Genomic DNA, 21,718 nt, shown 5'->3' with positions numbered 1-21,718 from the left:
GGGCTTGGCATTGCATGGCCTATCCACAGGGCACACAGTTTGGCACAGGACTTTTGCTCAGAAGTGTACGTTGAGTGTCACGTGTCCCTGCAGCATCCCTTGGCTCTGCCCTTGTGTGTGTGTCGGGGGGGAGGGGGGGCTTGCACAGCATGGGTGCTACTGACGGGTAAATGAGCTAACACTGACTGACCCAGCCCCCTGGGTTTTCATGAGCTCCGAGTCCGGGGAGAGCAGAGGACACTCCCAGCTCTTAGTTCAAGTGCTGCTCATCTGTTACTAGGCAAACTCCAAGCCCTGAAAAGCCCCAGACGAGCTAAGACAGGCTTTGTTTGAAGCTGTGCTCTGCCCTGAGGGGCGCTCAGTGGCCGTGTTGTACCTCCATAGCCCCCAGTGGCTGCACTCTGCCGAAGGAGACACAGGCAGGTGTTGGGCTTTACAACTCAGCACGTCAGTTGGTGTCTGAGGTGCTGAGTGCGCATGATGCTCCCTGCTAGGGCCAGTATGTCCATGTCCGCCTGTGGGGCTGCTGCGGGGTCCCGGGACTGGCTGAGAGACGCTAACGTACAAGGTGTGGGCATTGGAGACACTTAGTAAAACGTGCACCTGGCCCATGTGTGCCCCCGGGGTGTGGAGCTCCTGTGTCAGCGTGTGCGACGCGTGGCCCAAGGATGATAATGTATGTGAAAAGGAAGGTGTGTGTCACTCACATTAAAGGAGCTTAATGTGCTTGGAGTCATGTTATTGTACCCTTGTAGAATATATTATCTGTCATGCTGCCTTTGCCTCAAAGAAAGGCTGCAGTGTTCCAGGAAACCATTACCCGACGCTAATGATAGCATCAAAATTGGCCTGTGCTGTGCGAGGAGGTTGCTGGGGAGCCTTGGAGGAGGAGCACTCTTGTCTTTGGCATCATATTGCAGTGTCTCTCTTTCCCTCAAGCCCCTACAAAGGCTGGGAGCCAGCAGGGAAGGGGGACATTTTCCCCTTCTCGCCAGGGCCTCCTTCAGTCCGCGGAGCTCAAAGCATGTTGCAGACTGGAATTCCAGGGCCCGAATGACTTTTGTGAGCGAGGGCCATGTTATTATCGGCACTTTACAGATGGGGAACCTGAGACAGAGGGGTCGAATGACTTGCCTACGTGCGTCAGTAGCAGAGATGGGGTTGGGATGGGGATTGGGATTGGGATCCTGGCTTCAAGTTTCCCTGCGCTGTGAGCATAGTTTGATACTAATGCTCACTCTCCCTGTTACACCTCTGCATGCAGGCAGCACCAAACAGCTAATGTGTCCTGCCCAGTGCGTGTGGTTCTGCTGCTGCAGGATCTGGCCCCCAAGGCACAGCCTGTCACAGCCTGGATGCTCCCTGGAGTAGGAAGTCGAGGAGTTAGCACAGATAATGGGACCTTGGTCCCATGGCCTCCTATGAGCTTTTCCTGTAGCGCACTGAGCTTGTGGCTAGTTTGCCTTTTGCCTGGTTCTTCCCCTTCCCCCAATGCCCAGGCAGCTTGCCAGGGTGAATGGCTCTGCAGAGGTGTCTCCATCTCAGTGTTACGGAGGCGTCAGGCGCTTCCTGGCCCAGATGTAAAGCAGGACAGAGTTCATGACTGCTGAGTTTGCCAGTGCTGAGAGCTGGGAAAGTGCAGGGTGGTGGCATGATGTGGTCCATGGGCCCAGGAGACCCTTCTGCCCAGCCCAAGCTGTGTGCTTGGGGACTTGTGCTGGCTTCTTGCCAAGCCGTTCTGGGGTCTGGGAATGCTGAACATTAGACCAGCCGCTCTAACAGCCAGGCTCCTGCTGGGTTTTGGGGGCTGGTTCCTGGATTTGTTCTGCTGTAGCCGGCTGGGAAGCTGAGCTATTTGGACCCATGTTCCATGATCCCATTGGTCCATCGCTTGTATCATCCTGGGACCCAGGTCCCTCTTGCCCAGAGCCCTGTGCCCTCGTGCCAGTACAGAGAGCGTGCCCAGTGCTCCAATACTAACGTTTGGCCCCAGGTAAAAGCGAAGCCCAAGGTGCAAGGTCAGCAGCCATGTTTCATGGTCAAAGACAAAGCTGCAAAACCACTTGTGACCCCAACAATGAGCCCGACGAAGCAGTCGCCGGCTTCTGTTATTGGGATTCTAGACTCACCAGTTCCTCCAACTCTCACACAGCAACCCTGCACCGGCTCAGCACTGCAGCATCTTCCATGGGGCATTTACAACCCATATGGACTCAACGTCATCTCGCCTCGACAACCAAGCTCAGGATCTATTCGAGCTGGATCTTCTGTGTACTGGGACACGGCTGCTCAGGGGGCAAAGCTGGAGGCTTTCCACACAAAATGCCAATGTCGTCTATTGGGCATAAAGCAGAACAATGTCATTGGTAATGCAGACGTTGCCGCTCACTCCTGTCTACAGACTACTGGGCCCTTGTCCACCTCCGGCATCTTGCAGTTTTCGGACATGGCACGAGAATGCCACAAGACGATCCAGCCAATGCCGTTTGCCAGGTGGCTTGTAACAGCTGGGATAAAATTCCACCAACCGAGGAGTGGAGGCGGCCCAGAGGCAGACCCCCCATCACCTGGATGCATCACGTCTGTTCTGCCATTGGACTATCAGCTCCTCAAGCCCTGCGGCTGCATAGGACCAGCCCAAACGGCGAACGATCGCTAGAGCTGACCGTTTGGCTCAGCACTGACGGCGGCAGCTGCGCGGGTCAGTGGTGGGCGTGCGGCAGGCGACAGTGCTCTTGTTCTGACTCCGCTGAGGTGGGAGCGCTGCTTTGGGACATGACAAACTGCAGACAGCGGGGAGGCTGAGTGCCGGTGCTGAGCAATACCTGCCCTCCGAATCTGGGTGGGACAGTGCTGGTGATGCCCGGTGACAGCTGCCAGGGCACCGGAAGCTCTTTGGGAGCATTTGGGTCCTACGAGCTGGCAGTTGAGGACTGGGCAAACCTGAGTCAAACAGAGGAGCCACCTCTTCGATTCTGTAGCATTTGTCCAGCCGCAAATAGCAGGTGGTGCTTTGGGGCAGCAGTGCTGGCGCTGGTTCTCCAGCAGAGTCAGTGAGGGGCCGGCAAGGGACCAGGGAGCACGCCCCAGGCCAGGGCCCGGTGGGTGTTTCTGTCCAATCTGTGGGGCCTTTGTCTGGGGGTGAACATTGAGACTGGGCGATTTTCTCTCAGTCCCTCACCTGCTATGGGGGTGAGATGAAGCTGAGGGGCCCAGAGTGCCCCCCCCGACTTCAGGCCTCCACATTGTCATTTCTGGGGCCATGGAGCATGTTGCTGGACTCCCTTTTCACCAGACCGGTGCCTTCCAGGCTGCGCTGATCCCAGGTGGCAACCAAGGGACAGACAACGTCATGGGGTCTCCTTGTTACTGCTCTGATAGTTTGGGACCTTGAGGCATACTAGGGAGGCAAAGTGTAGCTAGCACCTCTCCCCCTGCGTTCTGGGGGTCCCTCCCCTTCTTTCAGGGGTGTCGCCTGGGAGATCAGAGGAGTCATCCCAGCGCTCTCCAGTTCAGGATTTGCTCTCCCTGCTGAGCTGCCATCCAGCCCTTGGCACTTGGTTGCTCTTTGCAGCGTGCTGCGTGAGCAGCTGGCCTGGTGCGCTCCTCGGAAAGAATTCCAGGCCTGCTTTGGACCAGGGACAAGAATGGTCTTCAACAAGCAAGCTGATGGGAGGCCTGGTTCCAGGAGTCACTCCACTAGGGCCAGCCTAATGGCCAGCCAGTGGGGCTATGGATTTCTGATTCGCTGAGCTCACAGAGACGACTCTGGTGTGGCAATGCAGTGTGCCAGCCCACACAGCGATGGGTGCTGCGTTTCTGGTAATAGGGTGCTGTGGGAGGGGCCGTGTGGCCAAGTGCCACTGGGAACATGCCCCAGCTCCCTGGAAGGCAGTTCAAGAACCCCAAAATAGAGCCAGCGTGGTAGAATGTGCTCCTGGTACAGGCAGAAGGGGGCGGGCGGGAAGGGGCTGTGGAGCAGTATGGTGCCCTTTTGTTGGGACAGTGCCTCTGGGTGTAGCACATGGGCTTTAATATGCCTTTGGTAAGAAAATCATGAGGGTTTGCGTTTCATCATCCCCCTGTCGCATGGGGAAACTGAGGCATGGAGGGTCAGTGAGTGGTCCAAGGCCACACAAGAAATAAGGATTAGAAAGAGGATATTTCTGGCTTCCAGCCTTGTGCTCAGCCCACTAGGCAGTTGGTCTCTCAAGCCCTTTAATGATTATGGTCTCATTGTGCCTCCAACATTAGAGGCACTGAGATACTTTAATGAGGGCCATATAAATAACTAGCTAGCTAGTTACATGATTGGGTGTATGGGGTTGAATGGATTGACAGAGAGTGTTTATGGGGGGTGGCTGGCTGGGGGGTGCGTGTACGGGGGTAGAGCTGGGAGGATAGAGGGGTGTATATAAGGATGGGTATGTACAGGTTGGGTAGATAGAGGGGTAGAGGGGTGTGTGAGTGGACGGGTGGCTGGATAGAGGGGTGTGTATAGGGATGGGTATGTACGAGGTGGGTAGATAGAGGGGTAGAGGGGTGTGTGAGTGGACGGGTGGCTGGATAGAGGGGTGTGTATAGGGATGGGTATGTACGGGGTGGGTAGATAGAGGGGTAGAGGGGTGTGTGAGTGGACGGGTGGCTGGATAGAGGGGTGTGTATAGGGATGGGTATGTACGAGGTGGGTAGATAGAGGGGTAGAGGGGTGTGTGAGTGGACGGGTGGCTGGATAGAGGGGTGTGTATAGGGATGGGTATGTACGGGGTGGGTAGATAGAGGGGTAGAGGGGTGTGTGAGTGGACGGGTGGCTGGATAGAGGGGTGTGTATAGGAATGGGTATGTACGAGGTGGGTAGATAGAGGGGTAGAAGGGTGTGAGTGGACGGGTGGCTGGATAGAGGGGTGTGTATAAGCATGGGTATGTACGGGGTGGGTAGATAGAGGGGTAGAAGGGTGTGAGTGGACGGGTGGCTGGATAGAGGGGTGTGTATAGGGATGGATGAGTGGCTGGATGGGGATGATGGCTAATCTGCAGCACAATCCAGTACATGGATGCTGCTGGTTTCCTAGAAATACCCTCCTGATCACCGTGCTCCCCTGGTGGCTGCGTGTGCGAGATGCGCCATACCCAGCAGCGTGGCCAGAGCGAGCGACATGTACAAACCTGGCTATTGTGCTATGGCAGGTCTTGAGTTTGAGAGAATAAAATTGCAGAATCGGCTCCCTTGGCATTCCCCATTTCCACCCTGCGGGGCAGGGCTCAGCCATGTGCCATACAGCTGGGCAAGTCCCCTCGCGTACCCAGCAGAGGGTGGATGTTACAGGGGTTGCCAGTATTTGCCAGCCCTGCTGGTGCCGTCTCACATGCCGTGAGCGTTATTTCCTGCCCTTAGAGAGGCAAAGTGCAGTACACCACATGCCTTTGTGCAGTGTCAACAAATGCTGGCTCTGCTGAGGCCCAGGGCTGACACTTATACAAAGCCCAGTGCAGTGACGCTGCTCCCCTGCATCATGTTCTATAAGGAGTGAATGGGCCTGCGTCAGGGATGTTCACAGCAGAGCACACTCCCCGCAATCGCATATGGCTGTGTCTATCTCTGCGTGCCAGCCCTCCCCACTCTTCACAGCCCTAACCATGAGCGCGTGTCCGTGCTGGAGAGGCAATGCACGTCATAAAGCAAGTTAGTCACCCAAGAGGCATGCTGGAGGCAGCTAAATATTGCTCTTCCTTCCCTGGTTCGGTGACATTAAAAAGGGCAAGCACATGCTTTTTGGGAGTGTAATCTCTCACCTGCTACAAGAAGCCATGTAAACTGATAAACTGCAGATTAAATGACTGCCACCTGCCACTTCAGTCCTTTGCTGTTAATTTCACATGTGCAACCCACTGCTTTCAGGGCCTGTCAACTCCACCTAATCGCAGGAGGCAGTAAAACACTCTGCCCTGACAGGCCCAGATCAAGAAACTCCTAACTCCTAACGCAGGTGGATTGCATACATCACTTATGCACAAATCAGCAAGATGCCAGCAAGGAGGAATTATGTCAGATGACAGCACAGACATGAGGTACATATTGCAGAACTGACGCAGCCTAGCCTCCTTGACAAATTACAGCGAGGTACTGCTGAGCTGGGTGATGGGCAGCAGTTCCGGTGCTAGCCCAGTGCAGCCATGAAATACAGCCCAGGCACCCCAAGGCTCAGGGCTTGGCAATGCATTGGGGGGGGGTCTCCCAATGGGCAGCACAGAGGGAACCCCACAGCCATTCGCCAAAGCTGTTCACATTCACTCTGTCATGCTGCACACAGCGATTAAATAGCAGCAGCTGGGCAATGATCTGACGCATGTGTGAGTATGCAGACCCCAGGTCCCTTCAAACGCTGTACATGGCAAAGGCATTCGCTGGGTTGCTTGGGGCCTCAGCCTCTGATTCCAGGCTGGGTATCTTGTGAGCGTGGAGGTGGGAGCTGGACCGCAGAAAGCAGCCCACGCCATGGCACATCTTCCTGGGACACTGGACAAGAAGCCAGAGGAGGAAGCTCAATGAGGGAGGCCGCCACGTATGACAAATGTGGCGGGGGGACCTGGGTGCTGCGGGGAAGGGGGAGGTTGGGTAGCAGGAGCCGGTAGCTACCCACAGGCTAACTTCTGGCAGGGCAGCCGGCTCAAGTAGGCTTGATGGGGTTCCTCAGAATGAACTGGCTAGCAGATGTCAGAGGAGGTTTGGGCCAGTGCTGGGATGATCAGCACCAGGCTGGGAGGCGGGCAACATGGCTGAGCCCCACAGCGAGGGGATGGGAGGAGGCTGGGACTGCAGCGGAGGTCTGTGCATCGCCCAGGGAGCAGCCCACGGGGCAAGGTTTTGGCTGGGTTCTCGTCTAGTCCCTGGCGTTTGTCACTAGCTGGCTACCATGCCCTGCTCAAGGGGGTGCTTGGGCTGCAGGGCCAGACACAGGGCTCTGGCCTAGGGCTGGAAGAGCAGGGGTGTGCCCAGGCTGGCGTTACGCTGCTCTGGCAGAGCTGTATGGCCGGCTCTGTGCCCTCAGTGGTTCTCTTCCTTCCCAGCTGCACGGGCCAAGACTCCCATGCTCCAGCGGGGTTTTGCCTTTTGCCTGCAGGTCAATGAAGACCCTTCTGGTGCCATAAGCAGGAAACCCAGGCGCTGTCGGCCCCTTATAACTGGGGGGAAGGTGCCTGCCCAAATTCAGCACCACAGCCAGGGCCCCAAGGAGAGTGGGGGAGGAGCAGGGGTGAGCAGAGGGCTGGCCTGGGCTTGGCGATGGGGCCTTCTTCCCAGTGGCCTATGAGCCCTGTGGGAGCGAGGGAGCAAGGGGCTGCCCCTGGGGGCTAACGCCCAGCGAGTCGGCCTGTGGCAGCTGATGGGACTCGCTTCTGAACACACCATTTAAACTGTCCTGGCAAGTGTATGGGGCAGCACGGGAAACACCCCCACCAGTGACTCGGGCCTGTCCCAGCACTGCAGCCTCCCTGCCTTGCTCCAGCTTTGTACTAGTGTCAGTGATGGACTTTCTGTGCGGGCTCCAAGCTGCTCCTGCACCCCTGCACTGCTCTGAGCTGAGCCTGGGAATCCAGCAAATACCCTCAGGGCTCCAGAGTCCTTTAGGTGTTTCTAGGAACCTCTCTTCGCTCAGCCACTGCTGGCTCCGTTGAGCTGGAGATGTATTCACCTGCTCAAAGAGCTCACAGGCTGAGCCTTGCCTCAAGCCATTAGTTAGTGCCGGTCCTGTATCCTGTGTCTTTCCAAAGCCTCCCCTCCCGTATTCTCTGGGACTACCCGGTACTCAGTGGGACTTGCCTTGGCCACTGCTCTAGTCCCCGCACAGTGCTGAGGGCGTGAGGCAGCCCTGAGCTGGGCAAGGAGCGTGTCTGGCAAATGGAAAATCTCAAGCTCTGGTTTAATTCGAGCCACCAGGGCCTGGGGCAGGGTTTGGCCCCAGGCTAAACAAATGGGGAAAGGGCTGTGTGTGAGGATCAGGGACCCTTGGGGAAGGCTTTGAGGCCACCTCTCTCCCCTCCAGGCAGCATGTTGGCCTGCAAGCGAAGCACCACTTTGTCTAGAGGCGAAGCAAATAACCAAGCCCGTGTGTTGCAGTGGCAGTGGAAAGCTGTGGCAGGGCTAGTTGTTCTGATGCAGTTTCCGGCAGGGTGTGTCTAAAGCAGGGGTAGGCAACCTATGGCACGGGTGCTGAAGGTGGCACACGTGCTGATTTTCAGTAGCACTCACACTGGACGGGTCCTGGCCACCAGTCGGGGGGGGCTCTGCATTTTAATTTAATTGTAAATAAACCATCTTAAACATTTTAAAAACCTTATTTACTTTACATACAACAATAGTTTAGTTATATATTATAGATTTATAGAAGGAGACATTCTAAAAACGTTAAAATGTATTACTGGCATGTGAAACCTTAAATTAGAGTGAATAAATGAAGACTCGGCACAGCACTTCTGAAAGGTTGGCGAACCTGGGTCTGAAGTAAACCTTCCGTACAGGCGCCAGGTAGCTGTAATGTTTGGTGGGGCTCCTGATGGGGATCTCTGCTGCATTACTTGCCCTTCCTAGCTGCAGTCACTGTCTTGAAGGGTGATTTTTTTCACAGGGATTGTTTGCTGAATGGAGAGGGATTTGAGAGCTGCATTCACACTGTGCCCCCTTTGGGGTGGCGACGTGCCGGGAGCGCCAACGGTGGGCACTGGAGTGAGGCCTGACCCGCACATCACACCTGAGCCCTTCCTTAGCTATCCAGTTGCAAGTCCACACAGACCGTTTTCAGTTGCAGCCTCCCTAACCCCTACTCCAGCCCTCTGGATACTTGCAAACACGAGGAAAATGAGCTCAGCTTCGTGCATGTGGCTGCCCCCGCCTCCTAGTCAAGCATGCATGCGTGATGATGTATAAGACTTGCCAAACTCACCTGCCCAGAGCTGGTTGCAGCCAGCCTGCTCCAATCCTGTACAATGGAAGGCTGTGAAAGGCATTTAGGCCATGTGTGTCGCTCAGTGATGGGGCTATTTTTTTCTGGACACCACCTTGTACAGGCCGAGCGATGCTGATCCTGAGTGAACTGGAGAGACAGGGGAGGTGGAGAGCATGGTTGAACCTCCCTGACTCCCTTGGAGCCAGAAGCAATGAGATCTTGAAGCCCCTTTTGGCATTGAAAGAAAATACTAAATACATAACTAATAACCCCTAGCTCTGCGTGTTTATAAATCTTCGCTGCCTAGCGCTGCGTTCACATTTCACTTGCCTTAGTCTGTGGTCCTTAAAAGTGTAAATTAATGACAACCTTGCAGTTGCTCATTAATAATTGCTTCATTACTGTATGCGATTGCGTTCTCTTGACAGTAGTGGTGTTTGCTGGTGTATTTCTAATTATCTGGCATTTCTGCTTCCTAAGATGGCCCCAGAATGTCTTTCCGTGAGAGCAGCCTCATCTGAGGCGTGTGCAGCATCTGGCACCCAGCCTCTTGCTACAGCACCTAAGATCCAGGGTGTTGCTTATTACTAGGCCTAGGCAGGAGGCTTGCACCTCACTAAAGAGGCAGTCTCAAAGAGATTAAAGTCTCATCTATGCCACAGGTGCCACAGAACCAAGCATCGTTAAACTCACGTTTCTGGGCCCTGCAGACATTGTCTGGCTCTGCTAAGCTCACCATGACCTGCTTCAAACCCAGCCCCCCTCCTCCTCTGTACCAGGCTGCAGAACTTCTCAGCTAGGCCCTGCCATCTCCCGACTCCCCACTGCAGCTGCTCAGATTGTCCCCTGACTCATCACTCTGTTCCCGTTGCTCTTCGAGTTGCTCCGTGGCTGCAAAGCTTCTTGCTGTGCAGAACCAGCATGGTCAGGCGTTAAATAGCCCCACCCACACAGGCATGGTCTCAGCCAGCTTTTGTCTAGGAGACCAGCAGCTGTCTTAGCAGGGCCGGCCTCTGGCACGCCCCACTTTCCCCAGCACGCACGCTCCAGCTCTGGGCCCTGGTGCAGAAGTAGCGACTTTCTGGCCTGACCAGGTGCTCAGGTGACTGTTCCTGGAATGAGAGGGTTGGGACCTGCTCCTGCTCCTCTGGGTGTGAAGCAGGATTAACCCTGCTGCTGGCAGCGGCATTACCAGGCGTGAAGCTGTGGAGGGCAGGCGAGACTCAGGGCCAGACTCTTCCACTGCCATCGCCAGGCCTGCAGTGACAGAGCCTTGTTTCCAGCTGGTGACTCCCCTGTGGAATGGCTTTGTTGGGCTCGGATTTGGTGCTGCGTTCACGGAGCTGTCTGGAGGCTGGGGATAGCCTAGCCCCAGGGAATGAGCTCCGTGCAGGGTAGGGCTGGGGAAGGATGCCCCTGCCCTTGCTGACGTTCTGGGGCTAGACAGGTGCCTTGGTTCTCCCGCATGCTGCCGCCAGGTTCAGGCACAGTCTCCTGCACAGACAGATTGCCGTGGGGTGCGTGGACCAGTGCACCCCAGCAGCTCCTGAGACAGCTGAGCCCCGGCCCCCTGTAGCACCTGGCACTGGGGACAAAGATGTGACTGTGCCGTGCTTGGCGCATGTATGTGCTCTCATGCAGCTGTGTGGCAAGCGTGTCTCTCTGCCGCCCAAATGTCTCACTTTGCTGCTGCTCCACGGCCTGCGTTTTACTGCTGGCTGCTGGCTCGTATCCCAAGGGAAGGGGGCAGCAAACCCCTGTGCACGAAGCGATTGCCAGGCAATGGCACCAGAGGCGGGTGAGTGATGGCGTGAGAATGGGGGAGAAGAGGATGTGAAACCCAATAAGTTTGCAACAGACTGAGCTGCTGCGTATCCCACCGGCTGCCAGCTCTCCCTGCGCCACAGCGGCCCATGCTCGGTTTCCTCCCCCCTTGTTTGTAAAACACGAGCCCCCTGCCATGGGGCTAGAGCCCCTAATGCACCTTGTCTTCTTCCTGTGCCAGCGCAGCCCCCTGAGGCTCTGCTAGAACCATGGGGGCCAGAGGAGCAGGCACGGGCGGTGGGGCTCATAGGCTGGGGAGACTAAACCTCCCCTACCCCCAGCCATGGCCCTGGCTCAGGCCCCTTCGTCCCCAAAGCTAGCAAAGCTTGGGCTGGCCGGCCAGCAGCCGGGGGTCAGGGTTTGGTCAGAACTCCTCTAAGGTGTGGGGGGAGGGTTCTAGAGACTGGGGGAGGGAGGATGGAAGGGGTGGGGTAGGGGCAGAGCCTTGAGCAGAAGGGGCAGGGCTGGGGGGCAGGGACTAGCCTCCCCAAGGGTGGGTCATGCACTGCCTATGGGAGTGGGTTTGTCAGGGGCCCATTCAGCTGCTCGTCACTCTGCGGGCAAGAGCCCATAAGCTCTTATCTGGGCCCACAGGCCCCTCCAGGGCCCAAAAGACAAGGTCCAACCTGAACTGCTGCCACTTCTAAAAATGTCCCCAGGCCTTGCAGCCCTGAAGACCAAGGCAGAGACTCTCTTTGTGGGGGGCACGTGCGCCGCAGCAGGCCATGCTGGGGGATGGACGGACATTGGAACAATTTGTATAGGGTGGGGGCTGAGAGCCATTGAACCAAACTGTGAACCCTGTCTATGATGGAAACCACTTCCAGCCCCCCTCGTTCCAGCACATATCCGTGTGGGTGATTGCTGCAGCAAGCCCTCAGCTCAGCCATGGCCCAGGGGTATAATAGTGCACATCCTATTTATAAGAGCAACCCCTGCAGTTTGCACGTTGTGCATTCCTTTATCAAAGACAGGTGCAGCCCATGTTTTCACCAACCCTCACCCTGCAGCAGAGAAGATGCTTGTGACGATGCGGTTCTGGCGGGACCCAACAGAGTGCCAATTCAGGATCAATTGCTTAAACAGGGCAGTCACAGCCCAAGGCTGGGTTTTTTCCACCTCTAAGGCAAACCAAACCAGCCAGACAAAAATGACTTTAGTTTCACCCCACTGGCTAACCACAAGTCACACAAGCAATTTCCTTAGACACTCCAGTCTCCCAGTGTCACCACCAGTGCCAGCTGTCCTGGGGATGAATGGTTATGAAAACCAACACCCCAGTAAAAGAAAAAGGTTCTCTCGATCCCAAAGGACCAAGCCCCAGACCCAGGTCAATATACACATCAGATCTTACCCACAAATCACGCTGTTGCCAATCCTTTAGAATCTAAAATCTAAAGGTTTATTCATAAAAGGAAAAAGATAGAGATGAGAGCTAGAGTTGGTTAAATGGAATCAATTACATACAGTGATGGCAAAGTTCTTACTTCAGGCTTGTAGCAGTGATGGAGTAAACTGCAGGTTCAAATCAAGTCTCTGGAGAACATCCCCAGCTGGGATGCGTCATTCAGTCCTTTGTGCAGAGCTTCTCTTTGTAGCAAAGTCCCTCCAGAGGTAAGAAGCAGGATTGAAGACAAGATGGAGATGAGGCATCAGCCTTATATAGGCACTTCCAGGTGTAAGAACACTTCTTTGTTCTTATTGTGGAAAATTACAGCAAAATGGAGTTTGCAGTCAACATGGGCCAGTTCCTGCACACCCTGCTGAGTCACAAGGCGTATCTGCCTCCTCTCAATGGGTCAATTGTGTAGCTGATGGTCCTTAATGGGCCATCAAGCAAGCTAAGCAGAGCTAACACCCACTTGTCTGGGATCTTTCCCAGTAACACAGCACAAGTTTGAAATATAGACAGTATAGAGCCAATACTTATAACTTCAACTTCAAAATGATACAGACATACGGACAGCATAATCATAACCAGTAACTCATAACTTGGTCTTAGACACTTTATATGACCCCCTTCACATAGGATTTGGTGCCACTACAGGACTTTGGTTGCAAACCATGTTCTATATGGTCCCAGTTTATATCAATAACGTCACAATGCTCTTTTCCCATTTGACTGGGACTTGATCATTTCGGGGCTCTTTGGGCTAGAGGTGTGGTGCTTTGTTCAGGACACTCACTCTATGGGCCACCCTGTTACCCCTCTACCTCAGCAAGCGAGAGCGTCGGTGCTGCTAAGTCCTAGCTCCAGCCTGGCTGCTGGCCAGCAAACCCCTCCAGGCTCTGCCAGTCTAACGCTTCCCTTCACTTGCAGGTACCAGTCAGCCCCAGAGAGGCCCCCCGCCGCACCCAGTCCCTCTCCCTGGGCACTCACAGGGCTGATTACGTTTGTTGCCTCCAAAGAGCCAGAGCAGCCGCCAGCCGGTTTGCTTTGCTGAAGCCCCACACTTCAGTAGCCAGCGCGGGGATGGCTTTGGGATAAAACCCAGCTAGGCTTCTCATAGAGCAGAGATGGAAACACTGTGAAACAAGGGGAAAAGAGCCAGGGCTGGTTACACACAAAGCAGAACACCACACGCAGGCTCATGCCTGACGCTTGGCAGATCACAGGCACTGAGAGGCAGGACCCAGCCCCCAAGCCACAGGGCTGAAGTGAGGGGTGTTTATGTGGCATGGGGGCTGAATCCAGGCTTGGAGCTGGGGCGTAGGGAGGAACAGGTCTCTGTCCAACTGTCTGTCTCTCTTCCCCTGCTCCGAGCCCATCTCCAGTGGCTCCTCAGGGGCCTTGCAGCCACTCAGTGGTGGCTGGAGAGGGGGTTGACTTGGGGCTTCTAGTGCTGCCCCCCACTGGGGATGTGGCCCTTGGGTAGGTACTTCACTGGGCACTGAGCCCTGCTGGTGGGTGCTGAGCACAGGAGAGCTGGGCCTGGTGCCCCTCTGGGGCTGAGGAGAGGAGGGCGCAGGCCGGAGCATGGCTGGGGGGGATGATCCCCCTTCCCCACCCCGTGCCACAGACAGGGAGTAGCTCTGCGGTGGCAGCTGCGCCACTGACTTAATTAGCTGCTGCGAGGAGCTTTGTCCAGAGAGCTGCGGTGGCACAGGCTGAAAGTGGCTCTCTCAGAACTTGGCTAATTACTGGGGAGTTGGTAATTTTCTGCTTCCGCAGAGCCCCTGGGCTTCAGGAATCTCAGCTCAGCTGAAGCTCCGGCCTGCGGCTACTCAGCACAGAGCGCTGAAGCTGGGGATGGCAAGGAGCCGAGCATGCCGCCTTCACGGCACACAGAGAACCTGAGTCCTGAACCCCCCCCCCGATTTCCCAGTAGAGCCCCTTTTAAATACAGAGCCCGGGAATGATCCCTGAGGGGGGAAGGGTCCTTTGGGCAGGACTGAGAGTGGAAGCACCTAGCTGGGCCCCAGCCCCTCCTTTCTCCCTGTGTGCACCCCCAGGGTAGTCAGATGGTGAGCGATAGCAGAGCAGGGCCTAGCCCCTCTGCAGCCCAGTGAGCTCTGCAAGGTGACTGGCCCAGGGAAGAGGGAAGCTAGCGCCCAGCACGGGGAGCAGAGCAAGCTCTGCCGTGGGGATCAGTGCTGTCCATCGTCCCCAGCTCCACCGCACGCTGGTGCAGGGTTCCCATGGCTTGCACAGGTCAGGCAGTGTCTGAGTGAGTTGCGCCCAGGGTTCGGGCCCGGCAGGGCGTGTGCTGTACTAGGGCAGGGGGTGCACATTCCCCGCCCTGCTCCTAGGGGATGGAAAGGAACTGTTAGGCATTGACCCTGCCCCCACCTCCCTCCCTGTTGCTAGGAGCCTAGGCCCTAGCTGGCCATTAGACCTGCAAACAGAAGCGTCATATTCTGCTGTTTCCACCTGCCCTCTCCCCGCAGGCCACGCGCCAGCAGCAGGGCTAAGGGAACATTCAAACCGAAGCGCTGGCTCTGCAGGAGCTTTCACCATGGGAATGGAGCCTTCTCGTTACCAGTGTTCTTAATTAGCAGTGTGGCCTGGTGCACAGCAAGGCTGCTGGGAACCAGAGGAGCCATGAGGCCCCAGGTGCACCTGGGTGGTGCTGAGAGCTGGGCCAAGCCCAGGCAGGGACCTGGAGCTGCCCCACCCCATGGAGAGCCTGGCAAGCGATGGTCAATATGCCAAGGAACAGAGCTCACCAACTGGCCACGCTGGTGCTGCGGCTCTGCATGAGCCTTGGCTCTCTTCAGCCAGCTCTGCACTGAACAGTGTAGGGGCCTGCCCAGCACGGCAGTAACCCACCACCCTCAGCCTGCAGAGACCTGAGCAGCCGCTGGCCATGCCCAGAGCTCTGGGATCGCACCTCTGGCTACAGTTCCCTGCAAGCGGCACTCGGTCCCCGCTGTGCACCTCCTGGAGTGGAGCGGAGGCTGAGATCACAGGCTGGAAGAGACCCTGCGAGAAGTGACTTGTTCTCCAGCCTGCAGCTGCTGTGAATTGCTGGCCGAGGGCTGGGGACGCTCAGCTGCATGTTGCAGGGATGGGAAGGTTTCCGCCAGCCATTCCCCAAAGAGCCTTCCAGTGGTGCGGCCCAGAGGGTACGGTGACTGCCTGTCCTGGTGCGTCCCTGCAGTAGGTCAATGCCACTCAGATCATTGCTTCATGCTACTGCAAACGCCCCAGGTGGGCAGGGGGAGACATCTCCCCAGCAGACAGCTCGAGAGAGAGCAGCCGTGTCAGTTTCGTAAGTGCACAGCCCCCCATAATGACAATTACTGATGAGTCAATTCTTTAAGGCGCTGGAGAGTAACCCAAGGCAGCGAGCGGAGCTGGACACTCCAGCAAGGCAGAGATGGCTGGTTCTGATGAAGTGGGTGCTGGAGAAGGAGCTCATCTTGTGAAACTGAAACCAGCCTGTCCCGGCGGACGTGTGTCCCCCCTGAGGATGCTCTCTTGCTCATTCCAAAGCAGCATGGAAATCCCTGGGCTCCCAGATGCAGCTTTCTCCCAGCAGTGATGGGAGTCGCTATCAGACAGCTGAGGAAACATGGTGCTAGCCATGCTGCCGTCCATTACATAGCATTGGCCAAACGGGGTCCCAGCGCCTCCGGGGCCTTTGCAAGGCAGCCTCCAGGGCAGGCGCATGCTGAGCTCCGTCAGCATAGCCAGTAACTGCTCTCCAAAGTGACAATGGCAGCTAGGGTAGGAACTCAAGTGCTGTTCATCAGCTCCTCAGGGAAATTCATCAGGCAGCAGGCACTGGGGATTCAGCAGCACCTTTTTGCTACTTGCGGCTGGGAAATGACCACTTGCGACATTTTATTCTGAATAGCCTGTTTCAGAATCCATTACCTTCCTGCTGCGAGCCGCAGTCTGAGCGCACGGGAACCCCTTCGCTTCCACACCTAGGGGAGGTCACTCATTTGTAGTTAAAAATCTATTGTGACTTTTCAGAAAAATGAATAAATGAGCACATTATTTTTTCATTTTGGAGCTCAGCATCTGTTTGTGTAATCAGGAGATAGCTGGGAAAGTCAGCCAGAGCTGGCAAGAGTATTTTATTTAACTTTTCCTCTGTCAAAGGAGTTTAAACGTGTAATGAACAGGCCATGGTGATTTGAAATATAATCCCATTACTCTGATGAGATTACCAAGGCTGGGAGAGTTCACAAATCATGCTTAGGGTTTTTATAGCGAACACCCTGTTGAGATTTCACATTTAAACAGAGGTGTGTGGCAAGAATGAAACGTGACAGAGCTTAACCCTTTGCTTGGTCTGCAGCCTTAACCATTCACTTTTGTCTCCAAGAGATGCTGGTTGGCAAGGGGGGGCAGGCAGAGCAGATGCAGGGAGGCATGTTCAGGCTTGATGTCACCATGCTGCATTTCCAAGGCCCAAGGGATGGGGGACAGGCCCTTCGGACGGGCTGCACTGCAGCAGAGCAGGAGTTACTCCCACTGGAATTTGTGGCTGGAAGGGCAGTAGAAGCAGCCTAACAGCTGGGTTCTCCCTGTGGAATCTTGAACTACCAGCCACATGCAAAGACACTGAGGCCTTGGCTACACTGGAGAGTTGCAGTTTTGGTGGTGGCTTTACAGTGCTGCAACTCACTCGCTCTCCACACTTGCAAGGCACATCCAGCGCTGTATCTCCCTCCACCTCGGCCTGGGGAATAACGACTGCAAGGCTGGCGATGCAGCGCTGCTCCGCCAGTGTGGCCACCAAAAGTGCTGTTATTGGCCTCCAGAGGTATTCGGAGGTATCCCAGAATGCCTGTTCAGCCACTCTGCTCATCAGTTCAAACTCTACTGCCCTGGCCTCAGGTGACCCGCCCTGTAAATGCCCCGGGGAATTTTAAAAATCCCCTTCCTGTTTGCTCAGCCAGGTGTGCAGTGCAATCAGTGAATCTTTCCAGGTGACCATGCCTCCACGCGCCAAACGAGTCCCAGCATGGAGCAATGGCGAGTTGCTGGACCTCATCAGTGTTTGGGGGGAGGAAGCTGTGCAGTCCCAGCTGCGCTCCAGCCGTAGGAATTACGATACCTTTGGGCAGGTATCAAAGGCCATGCTGGAAAGGAGCCATGACCGGGACGCGGTGCAGTGCAGGGTTAAAGTGAAGGAGCTGCGGAGTGCCTATTGCAAAGCCCGCAAGGGAAACTGCCGCTCCGGCGCTGCCCCCACAACCTGCCGTTTTTACAAAGAGCTGGACGCGATACTTGGGGGTGACCCCACTGCCAATCCGAGGACCACGATGGACACTTCAGAGCAGAGGGAGGAGGAGGAGGAGGAAACCAAGAGTGAGGGTACTGGGGTCGGGGGAGACACCCCGGAGTCCCTGGAGGCATGCAGCCAGGAGCTCTTCTCAAGCCAGGAGGAAGGTAGCCAGTTGCAGCAGCCGGTACTTGGTGGAGGACAAACAGAGGAGCGGGTTCCTGGTAAGTGGCTTTTATTTTCAGGATGGAAATGTTTCGGGAGAGGGAGGGAGGGTTAGGGCTGCATGCATGCATGCCTAGATGTGGAATAGCCCATTGATGTGGTCTATCACGTCGCGGTAATCGGCCTCGGTAATCTCTTCAAACGTTTCAGCCAGAGCGTGGGCAATGCGCTTGCGCAAGTTTATAGGGAGAGCCACCGTGGTCCTTGTCCCAGTCAGGCTAACGCATCCGCGCCACTGGGCCGCGAGGGGTGGGGGGACTATTGCTGCACACAGGCAAGCTGCACAGGGGCCAGGGCGGAATCCGCATTGCTGTAGAAGACCCTCCCGCTCTTCCCAGGTGACCCGCAGCAGCGAGATAACTTCCAGGATCAACTCCTGTGGAAAATGTTGGGAGAGTGTTCAGTATAGGTGCCCCCTGCAGCTGTTTGCCTTCCCCAATGCACAGAAACCCCAGTACAGCCCTGAAGCAATCAGTCCCCCTTACTCACCATTTCGGGGCTCCTGTGGGTTGTGCGCGCTCTCTTTGGTATGGGAAAATTATGCTATTGTGAAGAATGTTACTCCTTCACTGTGTGGGAATAACTGTCTGAGATATAAACAATGCTGCCTCTGTTAAGTGTTGCCTTTTTTGCCTTTCCACAAGCAACCTTGAGTTCTCGGCTGCCCGTGTTAGCAGTAACTCAAAGACTCCAAAACCTCCAGAAGAAGCCGCAAAAAAGCAAAGAAGACATGCTGCCAGCAGTTATGGATCACTCTGCCACAGAGAATCAAAAAGTGCAGGACTGGAGGGAAAGGGAAAGCAGGATCCGCCAGAAAAACGCAGCGGCCAGAAAGAAAAGCACAAAGCAGCTGATAAGCATCCTGGCGTGCCAAGCGGACTCTATCCAGGCGCTCGTAGCCATGCAGGCAGAGCACTACCGCGCCGGCTCCCCCTGTCCCAAAGCTCTTTCCCTTGTGCCCCAATGTTAGCTCAAAACCCCCTTCCCCAGCATCCAGGTTCTCACCTCCACCAGCTGCCTCCAACACCTGTACGTTCACCAACCAGCCCTGAGAACTACGACCCTTACCCTCTGCACTCAACCCCCATCACCATGCAGTATAGCCATCCTGAAGTGCAGCACTCATTGCACAGCACTCCGGACAGGACATATTCAAACCTGTGACTGTACAGTTCCCCACCCCACCCCCCTGCCTTTTAGGTTCCCAAAATGTTGTGTGTCTGTCAATAAAGTTATTTTCTTTTCAATAAATTAATTCTTGGCTTTGAAAACAGTCTTTATTATTGCAGAAAGTCAAAGGTACCTTAGCCCAGGAAAGAAACGGGCACTGCAAATCAGCTAGGAAAAACAGATTCCTACTAACATTGTAACCACTGCACTTCACTCCCGTGCAAGGCACCAAACATTACTGGTGGTTTTCAGCCTCAAATTCCTCCCTCAAGGCATCCCTAATCCTTGCAGCCCTGTGCTGGGCCTCTCTAGTAGCCCTGCTCTCTGGCTGTGCAAATTCAGCCTCCAGGCGTTGAACCTCGGAGGTCCATGCCTGACTGAATGTTTCACCCTTCCCTTCACAAATATTATGGAGGGTACAGCACGCTGATATAACCGCAGGGATGCTGCTTTCCCCCAAGTCTAACTTCCCATACAGAGATCGCCAGCGCCCCTTTAAATGGCCAAAAGCACACTCCACAGTCATTCGGCACTGGCTCAGCCTGTAGTTGAACCGGTCCTTGCTCCTATCAAGCTTCCCTGTATATGGTTTCATGAGCCAAGGCATTAAGGGGTAAGCGGGGTCTCCAAGGATCACAATGGGCATTTCAACATCCCCTAATGTGATCTTCCGGTCTGGGAAAAAAGTCCCTGCCTGCAGCTTGCTGAACAGGCCAGTGTTCCGAGAGATGCGTGCATCATGCACCTTTCCAGGCCAGCCTGTGTTAATGTCAATGAAACGCCCACGGTGATCCACAAGCGGCTGGAGAACCATAGAAAAATACCCCTTGCGATTAACGTACTCTGATGCCAGGTGGGGTGGGGACAGAATAGAAATATGAGTCCCATCTATTGCCCCTCCACAGTTAGGGAACCACATTTGTGCAAAGTCATCCACAATGTCCTGCACGTTCCCCAGAGTCATGGTGCTTCTTAGCAGGATGTGATTAATGGCCCTGCAAACTTGCATCAACACGATTCCAACGGTCGACTTTCCCACTCCAAACTGGTAGCTATCTGGAGTTGCCAGCTTCCAGATTGCAATAGCCACTCGCTTCTCCACCATCAGGGCAGCTCTCAATCTCGTGTCCTTGCGCCGCAGGGTGGGGGTGAGCTCAGCACACAGTCCCATGAAAGTGGCTTTTCTCATCCGAAAGTTCTGCAGCCACTGCTCGTCATTCCAGACTTGCATGACAATGTGATCCCACCACTCAGTGCTTGTTTCCCGAGCCCAAAAGCGACATTCCACGGTGCTGAGCATTTCCGTGTACGCCACAAGCAATGTCGTGTTGTATGCGTCACGCGACTCGCAATCATCGTCGGACTCCTCATCACTTTGGATCTTAAGGAATAGCTCAACTGCCAAACGTGATGTGCTGGTGAGGCTCGTCAGTATACTCCTCAGCAGTTTGGGCTCCATTTCCCAAAGAAATCGCGCTGCACAGAAACCGTTGAGAGAGTCAAGATGGCGCCAAACGTGGGCAGAAAAACAGGGATTGCTGGGATGCAAAGTGATGCATCACGGGGCGTTAGGACAGGAAGCAGAATGACTCGCCCCTCCGCCCCCTTCCCACAACCCACGGTGCCAAAATGGCACCAAAATGGGATGAGGTGCTCTGTGGGATAGCTACCTATAATGCACCACTCCCAGCACCGCTGCAAATGCTGCCACACTGCAACGCTGGTAGCTGTCAGTGTGGCCACACTCCAGCGCTTTCCCTACACAGCTGTACAAAGACAGCTTTAACTCCTAGCGCTGCACACCTACAACTATAGCCAAACCCTGAAGTAACCAATTTTTATGCCCCTAGGTCATTAAACAATAGTATAATTAATCTCGGCTCTAATGCAAATGTCAAGGCAATCCACCACCCACAATCTAATGTGGCTGGCTAGGGCAATATAGAAAAGGGCAAATGAAGGGTACTTGTACCCAGAGTCCTTTGAGATGGCTCTGCGTAGTCACACTTTTGGGTACTGTGCTGCCTCACAGTAGGAATCTCTAACAATCAGCTAGAGTCTTTGCCTCCCCCAGCCGCCGCCTTCCATCTCCGCCACGGGGGAGAGCCCCAGAGCCCAGGCTCCAGCCTGAGCATCACACCTACACTGCAATGTTAGAGCGCCACAGCCCAGGCCCTGTCGCTGACACGGGCCAGCTGCAGGGGTTTTATTGCCATGTAGACGCACCCTTAGACTGATCTGAATGTGCAACTGCAGATGCTTTAATTTTCATCTTCTTTGAAAGTCAGCACAAAGTGCATCCATCTGATCCGAGGCAGAAGGCTCATTAGCGATTGTGTTAAGTGAAGAATCCTTTGGCACGATAGCCATACAGATCAGATTTTGCACATGTATTAGTCACTGCCACACTGTTCAGCCTATGGGACACTGCAGTCACCAGAGCCCAGATGTTGTTGCTCTGCTATGAACAGGAATACACCATGGATCACGTATTCATTAGCTTTTTTATTCTTTTGCAAATCTCTTAGATAAATGCTTTAGCCATCTTAAGAGCGCAGCCCGAACAGTTTGAGGTATTTTATCACACACTCAGTCATAAAGCAATTAGCTAGCTATGTTCAGACAATTCACTAAGGAACAGCAAGTTCATTTAGCAATTGCATTGAGTTCCTCTTGCTAACCAGCTCTTCAATCTCAGAATGCCCTGGGATACCGCCCCCAATTTTAGAAGCAGGATATTTGGACAAAAATTTTTCAACTGTAATGGATCGGATCGCTGGTGCAATGACACACAAATTACGTTTTCCAAGGAAAGCTCACCTGCAGCAGGACCAGATATCCAGAACTCAGGGATGGATACTGCTCAGTTTAGGAGCC

General features: G+C 54.9%; 1 protein-coding gene across 1 annotated transcript; it reads left to right on the top strand.

The window, feature by feature from the left end:
• Window positions 1-17,092: 17,092 nt before the first annotated feature.
• Window positions 17,093-21,453, top strand: LOC127036269 (zinc finger and SCAN domain-containing protein 29-like). Its single transcript, XM_050927079.1, has 3 exons — window positions 17,093-17,670; window positions 18,316-18,347; window positions 21,370-21,453. Exons 1-3 carry the CDS (start codon window positions 17,157-17,159, stop codon window positions 21,451-21,453), a joined length of 630 nt encoding a protein of 209 aa, XP_050783036.1. The 5' UTR covers window positions 17,093-17,156.
• The last annotated feature ends 265 nt before the right edge of the window (window positions 21,454-21,718 follow it).

This window comes from Gopherus flavomarginatus, chromosome 17 (assembly GCF_025201925.1).
Source record: "Gopherus flavomarginatus isolate rGopFla2 chromosome 17, rGopFla2.mat.asm, whole genome shotgun sequence".
NCBI classification, from domain to species: Eukaryota; Metazoa; Chordata; order Testudines; family Testudinidae; genus Gopherus; species Gopherus flavomarginatus.
This window is presented reverse-complemented; position numbering and strand designations above follow the sequence as displayed.